Source organism: Lagenorhynchus albirostris, chromosome 3, assembly GCF_949774975.1.
Source record: "Lagenorhynchus albirostris chromosome 3, mLagAlb1.1, whole genome shotgun sequence".
Taxonomy (NCBI): domain Eukaryota; kingdom Metazoa; phylum Chordata; class Mammalia; order Artiodactyla; family Delphinidae; genus Lagenorhynchus; species Lagenorhynchus albirostris.
The window spans coordinates 165540861-165557335 of NC_083097.1; the positions used below are offsets into that span (position 1 = coordinate 165540861).

At 59.2% G+C, this 16475-nt stretch overlaps 2 protein-coding genes and 1 long non-coding RNA gene across 6 annotated transcripts; 2 read left to right on the forward strand and 1 right to left on the reverse strand.

Annotated features, from left to right (window-relative positions):
* Positions 1–1606: 1606 nt before the first annotated feature.
* STXBP2 (syntaxin binding protein 2) lies at positions 1607–9988 on the reverse strand. Of its 4 annotated transcripts, none has more exons than XM_060145353.1 (19): positions 9927–9988; positions 8608–8657; positions 8247–8328; positions 7729–7805; positions 7524–7602; positions 7333–7436; positions 6781–6929; positions 6526–6610; positions 6308–6438; positions 6109–6216; positions 5765–5822; positions 5551–5616; positions 5376–5456; positions 4793–4931; positions 4198–4307; positions 3184–3279; positions 2352–2437; positions 2079–2236; positions 1607–1758 (listed from the first exon to the last, which is right to left on the reverse strand). In XM_060145353.1, the coding sequence occupies exons 1-19, from the start codon at positions 9961–9963 to the stop codon at positions 1673–1675; spliced, it is 1782 nt and encodes a 593-aa protein (XP_060001336.1). In that variant the 5' UTR covers positions 9964–9988; the 3' UTR covers positions 1607–1672. The 4 variants fall into 4 exon arrangements, with proteins under 4 accessions (XP_060001336.1, XP_060001338.1, XP_060001337.1 ...); XM_060145355.1 differs by lacking the exon at positions 9927–9988 and adding an exon at positions 8758–8781; XM_060145354.1 differs by lacking the exon at positions 9927–9988 and having other exon boundaries at positions 8247–8405.
* On the forward strand, positions 9480–13546 carry LOC132517691 (uncharacterized). Its single transcript, XR_009539798.1, has 3 exons — positions 9480–9646; positions 9949–10189; positions 13350–13546. It is a non-coding gene; the product is annotated as an uncharacterized LOC132517691 (long non-coding RNA).
* A 1057-nt stretch (positions 13547–14603) lies between these two features.
* Positions 14604–16453, forward strand: PCP2 (Purkinje cell protein 2). The gene is made up of 5 exons (XM_060146425.1): positions 14604–14651; positions 14766–14861; positions 15218–15350; positions 15577–15701; positions 16308–16453. Exons 1-5 carry the CDS (start codon positions 14604–14606, stop codon positions 16425–16427), a joined length of 522 nt encoding a protein of 173 aa, XP_060002408.1. The 3' UTR covers positions 16428–16453.
* The last annotated feature ends 22 nt before the right edge of the window (positions 16454–16475 follow it).

The following is a 16475-nucleotide window of genomic DNA, read 5'->3' on the forward strand; positions in this document are numbered from 1 at the left end:
TCCCCTCCCTTCCCAGACTCCTCTTCACTTTCATTCTCTTAAGTGCCACCTCCTCCAGGAAGCCTTCCCAGGCTGCCCCTGAGTGGATTACCATGTTCTTGGGGCTCCCACAGCCACATGTGCCACAGATTGCCAGCCTGGCTGTGTGTCTGTGCCCCAGAGAGAAGGGCCTTCATCTATCTTATTCAGGCTGTGAGATTCACATCTCACTTTAGCTGAGTGTTATGGGCTGAACTGTGTCCCCAGAAAATTCATATGCTGAAATCCTAACCCCCATGCCTCAGAATGTGACTGTATTTGGAGACAAGATTTTTAAAAGATAATTAAGTCAAAACGAGGTCATTAGTGTAGACTTTAAGCCAATATGACTGGTATCCTTATAAGAAGAGGAGATTAGGGGCTTCCCTGGTGGCACAGTGGTTAAGAATCCGCCTGCCAATGCAGGGGACATGGGTTTGAGCCCTGGTCCGGGAAGATCCCACATGCCACGGAGCAACTAAGCCCGTGCACCACAACTACTGAGCCTGCGCTCTAGAGCCTGTGAGCCACAACTACTGAAGCCCGGGCGCCACAACTACTGAAGCCCACGTGCCACAACTACTGAAGCCTGCACGCCTAGAGCCCGTGCTCCACAACAAGAGAAGCCACCGCAATGAGAAGCCCGTGCACCTCAACGACGGGTAGCCCCCTGCAACTAGAGAAAGCACGCGTGCAGCAATGAAGACCCAATACAGCCAAAAATAAAATAAATTAAAATAAATAAATTTAAAAGAAGAAGAAGAGGAGATTAGGACACAGACACACACAGAGCGAAGAGCATGTGAGGACACAGGGAGAAGATGGCCATCTATAAGCCAAGGAGAGAGGGTTTAGAAGAAATCAACCCCGCCGACACCTTGATCTTGGACTCCCGGTTTCCAGAACTGTGAGAGAATAATCTCTGTTGTGTAGGTCACCCGGAATGTGGCACTTTGTTATGGCAGCCTTAGCAAACTAACACACCCAGTGAAGGGTCTGATAAGTCCTGCAGTTAGGAGCCCCTGTGAACAGCCTGGAGAAAGTGGGGGCGGGGAGGAGGATAAGCAGGGAGAGTTCTAACTCTCTGGGGTGGGAAATGGGCATCGTTTGCTGTGTTCCTCACACAAATGCAGATTCTGATCCTAGGAGCCTGAGAAGACCCCTGGCCTCGTGTGGCCCCAGGCCCCACTGAGACAGTTCCTGAAGGGCTGGGGGTGCTGGGATACAGGGCCTGTTCTGCTTGTTAACACTACTACTGATGGTCCCATCGGAGCAGCCGAGATAACCCTAGTACCAGTAGAGGAGCAGCTGCTGTCATTTTCCGGTGCCGTCAGCTTTCGGCGCCATTTCACCTCCTCTGCAAAGCCACTGGCGTCATTGGCCCCCATGTTTTTGGAAGGGGACCCAAGAAGTTGGCCAAAACCTAGCAGCTCGTAGATCTTGGAGCCAATATTCAAATTAGAGCTTGGGATGCCCTCTGGAAGGACAACAGGATGGGGTGGGGCCTGAGGCACAGGTCAGGGAATGGGACCCAAGGGTGGCAGTCCTCGTCTAGCCCCCATGGAAAGAAAGTGAGGTGGGTGCCAGCTGGCAGAAACATGGGAGTTTATTTCTCCGAAAAGGGCAGGGGGCAGGTCAGGCGGGGGCGGGAGGGTCAGGGCAGGGAAATGTCCTCCAGCTTCTGGTCCAGCGTCTTGAGGTCATCCAGGAAGCGGGTCGGTGTGAGGATGTGTGAGGAGCCTGGGCAGGAGGATGGGGTTGGGGGAGTGGCCTCGGCCCCTGACACCCCCAGGTGGGGTGCTCGGGAAACCAGGCCCTGACCCTAAGGCCTCAGAAGGCTCACCCCTCGGAGAGAGAGGGGTCCACTCCTAGGTGACCCCTTCCCTGGGAAGCCAAGCCCTAGCCCCTCAGGTATCCGGTATCCTCTCACCCAGGCCCTGTGGAGGCTCTAGGCTTTGGGCACCCAGAAGGCACGCAGCTGTCAGTCCCCCAGGGACCCACACACAGGGGCAGGCTCCCGGCCCCACCCCAGCCCAGGGGCCCCAGTCCTGGCCACTCACCGATAAGCACCTCCCACTTGCCATCAGTGGCCCTGGTCACCTCATAGGCGGCCCGCATCTCTGACATGGCCACACCGCCCACGATGTAGACGATAAGCCGGGGCCCTGCCCGGGCCTCCACGCCCGCCTTGTTCTTGTGCCAGTGGCCGAAGCGGGCGCTGTCGGGGGAGACAGGGAAAGGTCAGTCTCAACAGCAGACCACCACCCCCATACCCAAGCCTCACCTCCCACAGGCCTGGGCACAGCTGGGGCGGGGGCATCCCTGGGCCTCACCTGACAGCAGCCTGGGAGCTGGGCGTGGGTGCAGGGTCAGACACGAAGGGCCACAGCTTCCGGTCCAGCCGGTCCTCCACAGCATCCTGGGGCCAGAGGAGGAGGCTGAAGAGAGGGGCCCGGGCGACGGGGTGCACGGCCTGGAGCCCCCTCCGTAGGGTGTGTTCATGGGCCAAGATCCTGGCAGATGGGGGCCACCATCTGTGTCTCCAGCCCCTTGGCGACCCAGGACTCTGGGCCCCTAACTTCTTAAGGACCCTGCTCCTCCTCAGCTCCGCAGGGACCCAGAAGTGTGGGCCCACAGACCCTTGGGAACCCAGGATTCTGAGCTCCCTGCCCCTCAGGTACCCAGGAGTCTCAGCATGCAGAGTCCATGGGGACACGGGGGCCGAGGTCACCGGTCTCCAAGCAGGCGGAGGTGCCCGGGCTCCACACAGACGGCAGGAGGCCAGGAAGCCAGGTCCCTGGCCTGGTCCTTTGTGTTGCTGCTACTTTTGGTTCCCAGAACGGGCAGGGACTGGCATGGGGAGGACAAAGGGGGACCCAGGGGGCTTTCTGGGGGGCAGGAGCGAATAGAGGGGGACAGAGGAGGGGACCAGCAGGTGGAGAGGAAATGAAGCTCCCCTATGAGGGACCTCTCTGACACCCCACTTCCTCCAGTGTGGGCTTGGGATTGCCCCATGACAGCGCAAATCGGATGCCACAGGGATGCCCATAATGAAGGATTTCCCCTTAAGCCTGGGGGCTTAGGACGGTGATCAGGAAGAGGGCTGAGCGTTGCCTGGATAGGGGCGGAGGGGGGGGTCAGGCCCCAACCCCCCAGCAGAGGTACCTCCATCACATCCTTGATGATCGGGGTCCAGCGGGACAGCTGATAGGTGGGCTCTGAGCGCTCCCTCCGCTCCAGCCGGCTTGTGGTCCCACAGCCCTACAGGCGGGGCGGGCCGGGGTCAGTGGGGGAATCAGGGAGAAGGAGGCGGGTCATAAATGGGGCTGGGGGCTTGTCGGACTTGGGAAGGTTGCAGACAAAGATGGAGAAAGGGGACAGAGAACCAGAGAGAAAGATAGAAGGAGGGAGGGAGACAGAGAGAGAGACAGATGCAGAGAGAGTGAGGAAGGGAAAATGAGAGAGAGGAAGGAAGAAATACAGAGGCAGTGAGACAAAGATGCGACAAACAGAAAGATCAGGACTAAGAGAGAAAGATGGAGACAGATGTGGGAGGACACAGAAGCAAGGGAACTGAGAAGTGGCGGACAGGGCGACAGACGGGCGCCTGGGAGAGAGACGGAGGACCAGCCGGCAAGGGGAGAACATGAGAGATGCGCGTGGCCAGAGGCGGAGGCAGGGTCAGGGGAAGCGGAATGTGTGGAGATCGGAGCACAGGAAGCTGCCATGTGTGTCCCGCCCAGGTCGGTGGCCCTCAGACCTCTGGGAGCCCAGGGTCAACTGTGTGCCCCATGCTGGTGACCTGGCTATCCGCCCCCAGGACTCGGACCACATGGACTGGGGCTCTGACTATGCCTTGCCCGCCCTGTTTCCCCTATGACCGCCGAGGCTGGGGACAGCCCTGGTGCCCCCCGGTCCCCAGACCCCACTCAAGCCTCCTGTCCTCCAAGAACCACATCATGCCCTGCGTACCCCTGCCCTGGTGACGTGCCCTCCACCCCCAGTCACTGCCCTCTGACTCAGTGCCCGCTCCCCAGGCGGCCCCACTCCCATATCCGCCTCCCCCCGAGTCTCTGCCCCAGCATACCCCGGGGTTGGTGACAGTGCCGCCCAGCTGCTCCAGGTTCTGGATGAGGCTGCCCCCATATCCGCCTCCCCCCCGTCTCTGCCCCAGCATACCCCGGGGTTGGTGACAGTGCCGCCCAGCTGCTCCAGGTTCTGGATGAGGCTGCTGTGTGTCTGCACGTTGGCGTGCTGGATCAGCTTGGCCAGGTTCTCCTCGCTCACACCTGGAGGAGGCCGATGGGCGGGCTGACGTGGATGGGATGCTCACGGGGTTGCGGGGGAGGGGAGGGTGGGGGGGCAGCGGTGGCCATGTACACTTCTGGGTTGAGGGGCTTGCGGTGGGGTGAGGAGGTGGCAGAACCATGACAGGAGCAGCCTACAGTTCAGAGACCCTCGGGACCAGGGGAGCCACCAGGCTGGCGCGGGGGCGTTCCTGATGTTAGAATTCTGGATGCGAATCCCAGAGGGGGTAGTAGACTGGGGGACCCTCTGGAATCAGTTGAGGGGACCAAATTTGGAGACGTCATAGATTTGCAGGCTCTCCATGCCAACGGAGGCCAATGGAAGGAGGCCCAGGGTCCACAGGGGTATCTGTGGGGTTTGGGGGCATCCCGAGGGCAGGGCAACTGTGGGGTTTAGAGAGTCCCAGGATCACTGGAGACCGCGGTGAGTGGCGGTATACCAAGGCCCCCCCTTGCCCCCCACCCACCATTCCGTAGAAGAATGTAGAGCAACAGAACCCGGATCTTGTCGTAGGCTGGCACTGCGGCGTCCAGAAGCACCGGCACGATCAGCTTCATGGCGTCCTTGATCTTCTCGCCCTCTGCGTCAGAGCCCATGGCTAAGTCCTGTGGGGTATGGGGGTCAGCCACTATGTGGGGGGACGGGGCGGGGCAGGACCATCCCAGGGGGCTCGGCAAGACCTTTGGGCTTCATTTCATCGACCACCAGGTCTCTGAAGGTTCTACACGTGTTCGCAGAGAGGCCCCACCCCTCGCACACGCCCGTCCTCTCCATAGGCTCCACCCCTCGCAGCCCCAGCCTCTTCCCCACGGGCCCCACCCCTCACACAGCCCACACCTCTCCATAGGCCCCGCCCCTTACCCTGGTCCTACCTTTCCACGGGCCTGGCACCCCCACAAGCCATACTCTACCCCAGAAAACGCCCCTTCACAGGCCCCGCCTCCCTCACAGGCTCTGCCTCCCCACAGACCCCGCCTCCTCCACAGACCCCGCCCCCCACGCCCAGGCTCCCCTCCACAGACCCCACCCCTGCCCTGGGCTCACCCCACCTGCTCCACACTGCACAGCTTCTCCACAGAGCCCTTGAAGTGCTTCATGCAGTCATCAGCTAAATGCAGGTGCGTAGAATACTGAGGGGCAGAGGTGGGAATTGGGGTAACAGAGGTGAGCCAGGGTGGAGACGGGGTGGCAGTTGGAGGGGGCAGGTTCCCCGCCCCCACTCACCTTGTTCAGCTCCTTCTGGTACTGTGGCATCTTTTTCAGGATGTGGGACAGGTCTTTGATGTTGGCCTGGGAACAGGAAGGAGCGTGAGCCAGGCCCTGCCTACCGGAGGCCCCTGCTGCAGGCTAGGGATCCAGACTGAGGCCCCGCCCCCATCTTTGGGGGGGAGGGGCGTTCCTCCCAAGCTGCCCACCCTGACACAGGCCCACACCCTACCTTGTCTGTGGTCAGCCTCTTGCTCTCACAGAATGTCTTCAGGAGCTCCGTGACCTTCCTGGCAGTGAGAGTGGGCAGGGGGCAGGATGGGGACGGGTGCCAAGACCGTAGTTTGAAGGCAGAGTTGGGGGGCATTGCACGGCCAGGGGATGGGAGCCAGGAGACACAGGCCACGTGCGAGCCCACACTGGGGACGCACCGGGGAGGCCAGCGGAGGGGTGTGGCTCGTGGAGGGGCGCTCACCCACAGCGGGAGGCCATGTACCCGGTCCACAGAGGGGTGGGAGGGGGTGGGGACCGCGTGCGGAAGGGCCATTACCCCCGGCGCCCACCACGTGCCCGTACTTGGACACATCTGCGATGTGCATGTGCCGCAGGTCCACCCACAGGTCATCGTCCTCGTCCAGCAGCACGGCCTTCTCCCGGGCCTCGCTGAGCCCCGTGGTCTCATACCTGGGGGAGCAGGAGACATGAGCGTCGGGCGCACTGGCTGAGGACCCAGGTCCGCAGTGATGGCAGATGGCGAGTCCCGGGGTCCACCCACCTGTACGTGTCCTGCTCGATGTCCAGCAGGTCATAGGCCATGGCCTGGAAGGTGAGCTCGTGCAACAGTGGGGACACGGGGTCGGCCGCCCGGTCCATGATGAGGAGCTGTGAGCGACTTTTCTCAGGGCCCTGGGGTGGAGAGGGTGGGCAGGGATGAGGACATTGACCCTGACCCTGGCTGGGCCCTCCCCCCACCTCCCCAGAAAGCCCCCTCACCTCGCCCAGACTGGGAGTGTCTGCCTTGAAGGCGTTCAGCTTGGCTAGGACGGCGTGGGCCAGCTGGGCCGTGTCCTCTGGGCCCCTGGGGGTGGGGTGGGCAGATGTGGGGGGGGCTCAGGGCGTGGGCTTGGGGAGGGCCAGGCCCAGACTGGGGGTCGGGGATGGGGTTAGGGACCAGGGTGAGGACTGGGGCTGGGGTTGGAAACAGGATGGGGTCAAGGTCAGAGGGTGGCATCCAGGTGGGGTTCCCACTTATGGTAGCGGATGGCCGGGTACTCTTGCAGTGTGGCGCACAGGGTGGCGATCTGCTGGGCCAACGCTTCGAGCTGCCGTGCCCGCTCGCTGGCACGGAAGGGGCAGTAGAGATTGTAGGTGCTGTGCGGGGCATCCAAGGAGAACACCTGGGAGGGCACAGAGCCGCCGCTGGAGGTGTAGCCTTGCCCAACTCCAGCAGCCGCCATCTGCCACTCCCTGGGGCTTCCTCTGGTCTCTGGAGCCTGCTCTGCCACCTAGGAGGCAGGCCTGGGGCAGCCCCCAACTCCTGTCTAGAGAAGGAGGTGGAGAAATACCTCAGTCCCCTCCAACTTGGGACGACGCTGAGGTGAGCTCTATGCTGCCCCCTGCCGTTACCCAGTGGGACAGTACTCCGGGTGCCACAGCGCTAGGAGCTCATTCCGCCCGGTGTTGGCTCCTTTGCTTTCTGATTCAGTGTCCCCTTTACTTGTCTCGGTGCCTGTTTCTGAGGGAACCTGGGACGTTTGGTGACAGACCCCCACCCCTTCCCAGGACTAGGCTGGGCTGTACCTGAGCCTCGTACGGGAGGAAGGCAAGGTGGATCTCTTTCAGCGTCTTCACCACCTTCGCCAGCCGGGAGCGGCCCAGCTCACAGAACAGGGGCTCGGGGCAGGCTGGGATGGGCAAGAGGGGGCATCAGGCCAGGGAAGCCCACACACCCCCTCGCCCTGACCCCCACCCCACTGGCTCTCCTCACTCACTGTCGGTGAAGAAGATGTGTGCCGCTTTGTAGGTGAAGGTCGGGGTCCCCTGGAAGTCTGCGATCAGGGCCTGCACCGACTGAGGAATGCGGATCACTCTCCAGGCCTGGCCCCTAGACTGACCATACCCTGCCCCAGCCTCCAGCCAGCTGCCTGTCCCCCATACACTGCAGACATGCGCGCACACACCCGCTCACATAGGCACCTTCTCCGTGGGGCTCAGCAGATAAATGGCCTCCAGACTGGGGATGGGTTCTCGCCGTTTGTTGATGTCCTCCACAACTAGTAGGAACAGAGGAAGGGGCACATGATGGCAGTGGGGCCAGGGCACATGGGGAGTCTCTGACTCAGGGAGCTGGACACTTGGGAAGGAGGGTCAGATCCTGGAGTGAAGCAGGGGGACTGCACTCCTTAAGGGTCCAAAGCAGGAGGTGCACACCCATGGGTCACACAGCTAAGAGCGTAAGGGTCTGATAAGGGTCCTGCACATTCGGGGGTCACATAGTCATACCCCTTGGGGATCGCCCATAGAAAGTTATCCATTCTGGACGTCACGCACTGAGAGTCCTACATGGTGTTCCACATACAGGGGCTGCACAGCCATGGGCTCCCAAATCAGGGCTGTCTGTGCAGTGAGCTGCATATTTGGGAGCTCTGGAGAATTTGAGGGGATCCCACACTCAGGTCCCATCTGGGCAGCATGGGGTGAGAGTGTCCACTCACTGGTGATGCCCTCAGCCAGGATGTCTGACATCTTGCAGCAGGACGACAAGATGCGCATACTCGGGTGGTCCATGATGAGCACCTGTCCAGATGGATGGACAGATGGACCGGCGGACAGACAAGAGGGTGGGAGAGGCTGAACCTGTCCCTGAGGAGGGGCTGGGGCAGTGGGCAGGCCTGATAGCTTCAAGAGCTGGTTGAACACGAGGACCCAGGACCCCATCCCCAACCCACCGCATCCCAGACTGGCCCACCTGACCCCACCTCTGTGGACCAGCAACCTCCTTAAGGAGTTGGAGGGAGTCCCACATTTCAGGGCCCCCCACATGGGTTTGGACAAGGCATTCTGTCTCACCCCTACCTTCCACTCCCCATCCTTCTTGACGCTCCGAATGACTCCGCTCAAAATTTCTGCGGGGAAGCGAGGGGCAGGCTCAGGATGCCAGCTCCTCTGGTCCCACCGTGCCCCCAAACCTTCTGGGTCCCGGGCTGGACCTCCATCTGAACTCACATTTATTCCTCCCCCCAGTCCTGTGAGGTGGCTCCTAGTCACCCCCAATTTATAGACAGGGCCACTGAGGTTCAGAGAAGAGAAGTAAGTTGCAAAAGTACCCTCAGCACTTAAGTGGCGACTGCCTGAGGCATAAGCAGCCACTGGATAACTATGCTTTAGATAAACGAGTAACTGGAAAGCCAAGACTCACATAACAGGTCTACCTGCCTCCAGAGCTGGGCTCTCAGCCTCCCTATCTGCTACTCAAGTACTCCTGGCCTGTATATTTCAGCCACACTCTCATTCGACCTCCATCAGTTTCCCCTGGACCAGAACACAGGACCCCTGGATCCCTGGTCTGAGGCATGCCTGGCTGTGGTCATCCCATTACCCAACATCCAGCCTCAGTTTCCTCATCTGTATAATGGAATCAGCGATTCTCCTATCTCCCCATTAACTCCTATGTAGGAGACTCCTTCTTCAGTTGGGGTTTTGGGGGTTTGAGCCACACTGGCCCCTGCCTAGTGGAGGGAGTGGATAGGCAGCCCCGCCCGGCAAGAGTGTCGTGTCCACAGTTATCATGACGGCCAGGGCGGAAGGAGCCGCTGAGGCCGGAACTACCGGAGGTGGGGGAGGGGGCGACCTCCACCCCTCCCCCAAGAACCCAGCCTGCGGGGCCTGGATGCCTGGGTCCTCTAGCTGCATGGGGTTCGTAGCGACCGGGCAAGGAGGAAGGCGTCCCCCACCCATGGACCTGGATAGGGGTCCGGACGCGTCGCCTGAGCACTCTCACCACCTGGGGTCGCTGACCAGCGCACCCAGGCCCGGACCCCGTCCGCACCAGGGGCCCCAAGAGTCCAGCTCGCCGGACTTCGCCCGGCTGAGATCCGGGAGTCTGGATGTCCAGGTGTGCCCTCCCCCCGCTGGCACCCTAGGGGACCCAGGAGTCCCTGCCCAGCGCCTGTCTACGCCACCCTTAGTCTGATTCCTTTAGGTCCCCGGAGTTCTGTCTCCCAACTTTGTTCCGCTCTCTCAAGGGAGCGACGGGACATCCAGCTGAGGCCAAGTCCCCGTCCGCCCCCTCGAGCGTCAGGCGCTCGATGCCCAGCCAGGCCCCCAACTCCCCGCCGCTTGGGTCCCAGAGTCCGTGCGCACCCGGCCCCCCGCCCCCAGGAGGCGGCACTCACTCTCCCCCACCACCGCCTTCAGCCCCGAGGGCGCCATCTTCCCCTAGGGGCGCCGCCGCTTCCGGGTCTGTCCCAAGGTGGGGGCGTGGCCCTGAACGTCATCCACGTGGACTCCGCCCTGCGGGGCCTGGCTCCCGCCCCCTGCGCACCTGGCCCCGCCCCGCCGTCGGTTTTCAGAGAGGTTGCTGGGTTCCGTGTGGAGACGACCCGCGAATGAGTCCACGCAGACGCGCACCAAGTCGCCGGACGACGCACTCACAGACGTGAGCTCAGACACACTTCCCTAGCTTGTGTGCAGCGAGAAAGTGGGATCGCAAGGCAGTAATAACCTCTTCATCTTCCCCAGGCACAGCTCCACCCTGCCCGAAGTTTCTCTTTGTCTGAAAGATACTGTGTGCCCACCCGGAGCCGCGGGGCCACAAACCCGTGCCCCACTTAGCTAACGTACCCGAGTTTAGCAGCAGCAGCGGGCTTAGGCAACACTTGATAAACTGGGGAGGAGGCCTGGAGGGATGGTTGAAGCTAAGCCTATACCTACTGTGTGCTAGGGACCCGTGCCATGTTCTCAGTCGATCCTGCCAGAGACCCTGATGGGAGATGAGGGATAGACAATGAAACAGGGGCTGGGCCGGACCCTTGTCCAAGGCCACGTGATGAGTAGGCCTATTGCAATCTGAAACACGAGTCTGTCCCGGGAGGTATGCTGGTCATGGCCTTGCTGATACGCACGTGGATTCAGTGGCATGCTCAACGGCTTGCATACTCTCTCTCTCTCTCTCTCTCTCTCTCTCTCTCTCTCTCTCTCTGTCTCTCTCACACACACACACACACACACACACACACACACACACACACACACACACACACACACACCCCTCAATTCACACTGGACTAGAAATTTCAGGGCCTGCCCCTGCTGTGCACCAACAAAGGGCTGACACCTTGTCATGCAAAGGGCCCAGTCCAGCAGCACCTCATCCTTTAAATGAGGATTTAAAGTGTGACACACGTGTGTGAATGCAGAGTCCTAAGCTCGTTCAGTCCCGAACCCATGCTTTTACTTGACCATGTTTCTTAAGAGTCGGCCAGGTGCCAGGTCCTCTGCCACTTTCATGGGACAGGCATGGGACTGACCACAGTGAATAAGACCAGAAAGCCTGCCAGGCAGCACTTAAAGTTGAATGGAGGAGGAGGGGATAGAAAATAATCGGTTATGCCTTAAGGAAATAAACAGTGACCTGATAACAAGTGCCACGGTGGGGGGCGCTTTATTGAGGGTGGTGCCAGAGGGGTACCCTATGGGTGTGGCCTTTAGGCTTAACCCTGAATGACATCAGGGAGCAACCATGCAGAGAGAAGGGAGGGATGAGCTCAGAGGAGTGGCTGGAGTGAGGTGAGGTTGGAGGGTCTACAGAGGCCAGACCTCTATGGGACGTAGTAGGACTAACCCGATTTGCCTTGGATTGAGGGGTTCACAGGACCCAGGACTTTCAGTGCTAAAACTGGGACAGTCCTGGGCAAACCAGGATGGCTGTTCTATGTAGGAGTTTGGGGTTTTCTTTCCTTTTTCCTTTTCTTTATTTCTTTCTCTTTCTCTTTCTTGCTCACCTTCTCTTTCTGTCTCCCCCTCCCTCCCATCCTCTCCTTTTCTCTCTTTCTTTCACAGTTTTATTGCAATATAATTCACATACCATACAATTTGATCACTGAGAGCATACAATTTAATGGCTTTTAGCATATTCACAGTTGTGTATCCATCACCAGTCAATTTTGTTTTTTTAAATTTACTTTATTGACGTATAGTTGATATACAATGTTAATTTCTGCTGTACAGCAAAGTGATTCTGAGAATATACATATATGTGTATATATATATATATTTAATTAATTTTTTATTTATGGCTGCGTTGGGTCTTCCTTGCTGCACGCAGGCTTTCTCTCGTTGCGGTGAGTGGGGGCTACTCTTCATTGCCGTGCACGGGCTTCTCATTGCGGTGGCCTGTTGTTGCAGAGCAGGGCTCTGGGCGTGCTGGCTTCAGTAGTTGTGGCACATGGGCTCAGTAGTTGTGGCTCATGGGCTCTTTAGTTGTGGCTCATGGGCTCAGTAGTTGTGGCTCACAAGCTCTAGAGCGCAGGCTCAGTAGCTGTGGCTCACGGGCTTAGTTGCCCCATGGCATGTGGGATCTTCCTGGAGCAGGGCTCAAACCCGTGTCCCCTGCATTGGCAGGCAGATTCTTAACCACTGCACTACCAGGGGAGTCCCTATGTATGTATTCTTTTCCATTATGGTTTATCACAGGATATTGAATACAGTTCCCTGTGCTGTACAGTAGGACTTTGTTGTTTATCTATTCTATGTATAATAGTTTGCATCTGCTAATCCCAATCTCCCAATCCATCCCCCATTCTCCCCCCCTTGGCAACCACAAGTCTGTTCTCTATGTCTGTGAGTCTGTTTTTGTTTTGTAGATAAGTTCATTTGTGTCATATTTTAGATTCCACATATAAATGATATCATATGGTATTTGTCTTTCTCTTTCTGACTTACTTCACTTAGTATGGTAATCTTTAGGTCCATCCATGTTGCTGCAAACGGCATTATTTCATTCTTTTTCATGACTGAGTAATGTTCCACTGTATATATTTACCACATCTTCTTTATCCATTTCTCTGTCAAGGGATATTTAGATTGCTTCCATGTCTTGACTATTGTAAACAATGCTGCAATGAACACTGGGTGTATCTTTTCATGTATCTTTTCAAATTATAGTTTTGTCTGGGTATATGCCCAGGAGTGGGATTGCTGGATCATAATGTAGTTCTATCTTTAGTTTTTTGAGGAAACTCCACACTGTTTTCCATAGTGGCTGCACCAATTTACATCCCCATCAATGGTGTAGGAGGGTTCCCTTTTCTCCACACCCTCATTAGCATTTGTTATTTGTAGATTTTTAAACGATGGCCGGCATAACCAGTCAAGTTTAGAACATTCCCATGATCCCAAGGTGCTTGGGTTTTCTCCTGAGGACAGTGGGGGCCAAGAGAGAGTTCTGAGCAGGGGAAGGAGGGGACCCTTGCAGCTCCTGGGAGGAAGGATGGATTGCAGGGGCAAAGGAGGGAGCTGGGAGACCCTGAGGAAGCTGGGACCACCTCTAGCTTCTCAGCCTGTCCCCTGGTGGTGAGGCTCTGTAGGGTCTGCCGCCTCTCATTTTACTCAGTGAGGATGACCAAGGTCTTCTGCTGTTATGGGCGCAAGGCTGCCCACAGAACAGAAAAGTGTGTTGAAGTCCTAACCCCCAGAACCTTAGAACGTGCCCTTATTTGGAAATAGGGTTTCTGCAGGTGCAATTAGTAAAGATGAGGTCGTGCTGCGGGAGGGTGAATCCCTAAAGCAACGTGACTGGTGTCCATGTCTTACGACAGCCATGTGAAGGACACAAGGGGGACATCTGTGACAACAGAGGCAGAGACTGAAGTCCTGCTGCTACAAGCCAAGGGACACCAAGGACTGCCGGCAGCCACAAGAACCCAGGGAGAGGCAAGGAAAGACCCTCTCTTCCACGCTACAGGAGTATAGCCCTGCCAACACCTCGATTCTGTACTGCCGGCCTCCAGAACTGTATGACAATAAACGTCTGTTGCTCTAAGCTACCCAGTTTGGGACACTTTGTTAAGGCAGCCTGGGAAACTAATATGTCCGGAGAGGAGCAGGACATCACGTTAGCATCCGGGTCTTGGGGCCATGGAGAGGGTGTGAATGGGGGCTCCGGATGGTGGAGGGCTGCCTGGAGAGGAGGACCAAGCTTTTCAATTGAGCAGAGGTGATGAGAGCGTGGCCCGTGTATTCCGAGAAGAAACTTTAACTGGTTTCCAGAAAGGTATCCTGGGGATGGGGTGGGGTGCAGGTGGGATCCTCCCAGCATCCTCCTCTCCCGGGGCACTGAGGGAGAGCCATAGCTGCTCAGCGGAGGGGGCAGGCACCTTCCTCCCCAGGAGTCTAGTCTCCAGTTCTTAGGCGGGGCTGGGGGGAAAGATCAGAGGAGACAGACCAACCTGGCATTGGCGGTGGGGAGACAGGAGCTACCAGACCTTCCTGTTTTGGGAGTAGGGGGTGGGCAACCAGACCAGGGGACAGTGAGCAGAGAGGAAGGGTGGCCAGGAGACAGAGGCCAGCCGGTGGTGCCTCGGGGGTCCTCGGGCCCAGCTTCCCCTCTTCCCACCACCTGCGGACGGCAACTGCCTTTCTGGCAGGTATCGGTGGGCAAGCTGGGTAGCTTCAGACCTCACCTCGGCTGCCCTAGGGCCCTGTCCTCTCCCTATGGGACCAAGCCAGCCCAAGCTCCCCACTGTGGGGGCGCTGCTTTGGCCGACTGCCGCACCCCACCTGAGAGTCCCTGGGGCCCAGCGAGTCCTGCTGGGCCAACAATGTCCGAGCCCAGGTCACCCTGCCTCCTGCCCCCCACGGCAGCCCCCGCCTCACGCTGCAAAAACGATTATCTGGATCATCTTTATGGGGCTTAAGCTTGGGTGGGAGCAGATGGGGCGTGAGCTGGGGATTTGGGGCTGGGTATCCACTCCCCGCCACGTCCCAGCCTCTTAAAAAGCCTTCTCTGGCACGGGGCCAGGGCAGAGGACAGTGGAGAGGTGGACAGGACCCAGGGGAGGGGAGCAGGGACAATGATGGACCAGGAAGAGGAGGATGGGGGCTCGGCCTCCTGCGACAAGGTGAGCAGGCCCCGCCCCCCCCCCACCACCAACTCAAGGACCCGTGAATGACAAGGCTAATGAGTTTGCAGGGCACCTAATTAGCAAGTGAGTCTCCTGGGCCCCCCGACCCAGTTGCTGCCCAAGAAGGTGCTGGTGGGCGGGAGGGTCCGAGTGCCTAACCCAGCCCCAGGGCAGAGGTCAGGGCTCTTAGTGCTGACCCCCTGTGAGGTGAGGGATGCTGGGACTCAGGAGCTGTCAGGGGGACGTTCCCCTGGCTCGTGTCCCAGCCCCCGGGCCACCCTGCAGTCAGGCCCCAATCTAGGACGGTGGCCCTCTCCCTTGGGGCAGCACCACGTGACATGGCACTGCTGGTGTGGCCCCTGGGGCGGGGGCCGGTATTGAGAAGGAGACTCATGTCTCATTTGGAGCAGCTCTGCAGAGCAGCACATCGGCGGGCACCATGGTGAGAGCCACAGAAGGGGCAGGGCAGGCCCGGGGGTCGGGGGGAAGCTGGCCGGCCAGGAGGGGAGTTGAGGGCTCCTCCAGCTGAGGGGCCGGCCGGACTGAGTGTGTGTGCCCCCCAGGCGGGCTCCCCAGACCAGGAGGGCTTCTTCAACCTGCTGAGCCACGTGCAGGGCGGCCGGATGGAGGAGCAGCGCTGCTCACTGCAGGCGGGGCCGGGCCCAGCCTCCCAGGGCCGTGAGAGCGGGCAGGGAGGTGTGCGGAAGTGGGCGTGATGGGGGGGTGTGAATGGGGCAAGTGCCCATCTGGGGGACCAGTGGGCAAGGGTCTGAGAAAGTGAGCAGGCAAGTGTGGACAGAGATGTCTGCGGGTTGGGGGCAGATGTGAGCATGCTTCCTGGAGAATGTGAGTGGGGGTGGAGGGATGGGTTGGGGGCCTCCAGCCGGGCTGAGTTCTTCCCCACGGCCTCTGCTTCATGCAGAGAGCGGCCCTGCACCCGAGATGGACAGTCTCATGGACATGCTGGCCAGTACCCAGGGCCGCCGCATGGATGACCAGCGTGTGACAGTCAGCGCCTTGCCTGGTTTCCAGCCCCTGGGCCCCAAGGTAGGTGATGTTCTGCCAGGGCTGAGGAGAGACCAGCCACACTGATCCCTCTAACCCTGCCTCCCACCCCCACCCCTGTCGATCATCTGCCCCTGGGGATGAGCACACGGTAGGAGTGCCCACCCTGTGTACTTGCCAGGCACAAGACCCCGGCCCATACAATACCCCAGTTCAGAGGTAGGACAAAGGCCCAGACAGAGCTGGGAAGAGATCAAGGTCATGCAGGGGGCGTGTTAAAGTCAGAGCTGTGGCCAGAACTTGTGGCTCCCGCTCCCAAGTTTGAGAACTTCAAGGAGGCGAGAGAGAATAGACCCACTCCTGGGAAGACACCTTGAGGGTGGAGAGCATGCGAGCTCATGCCCAGGACACATCCAGACACCCATGTGTCCATGTCACACGTACTCACCCACAGCTTGGCTTCTGATCAAGATCCCAGGGATGTCCCCAAAACCCACCAGCTCCCAAATACCACCCTAAATGCTGAGTAACTGAGGAGTGGAGAAGCTCAGGGATGGTGGGGCAGATGGGGGGAGGTGGGACTCCGGTTGCCACCTGCACCGGCCAGCACTGCCCTTGGCCCTCTGGCTGACCCCTCTGCATCTACAGGATGGAGTACAGAAACGAGCCGGGACCCTCAGCCCCCAACCCCTCCTCACCCCTCAGGATCCGACTGCACTCAGCTTCCGTCGAAACAGCAGCCCCCAGCCCCAGACACAAGCCCCATGAGGGCCTGAGGCGTCCTGGGCCCCACTTGGCCCCCCAAAGCAGACAATA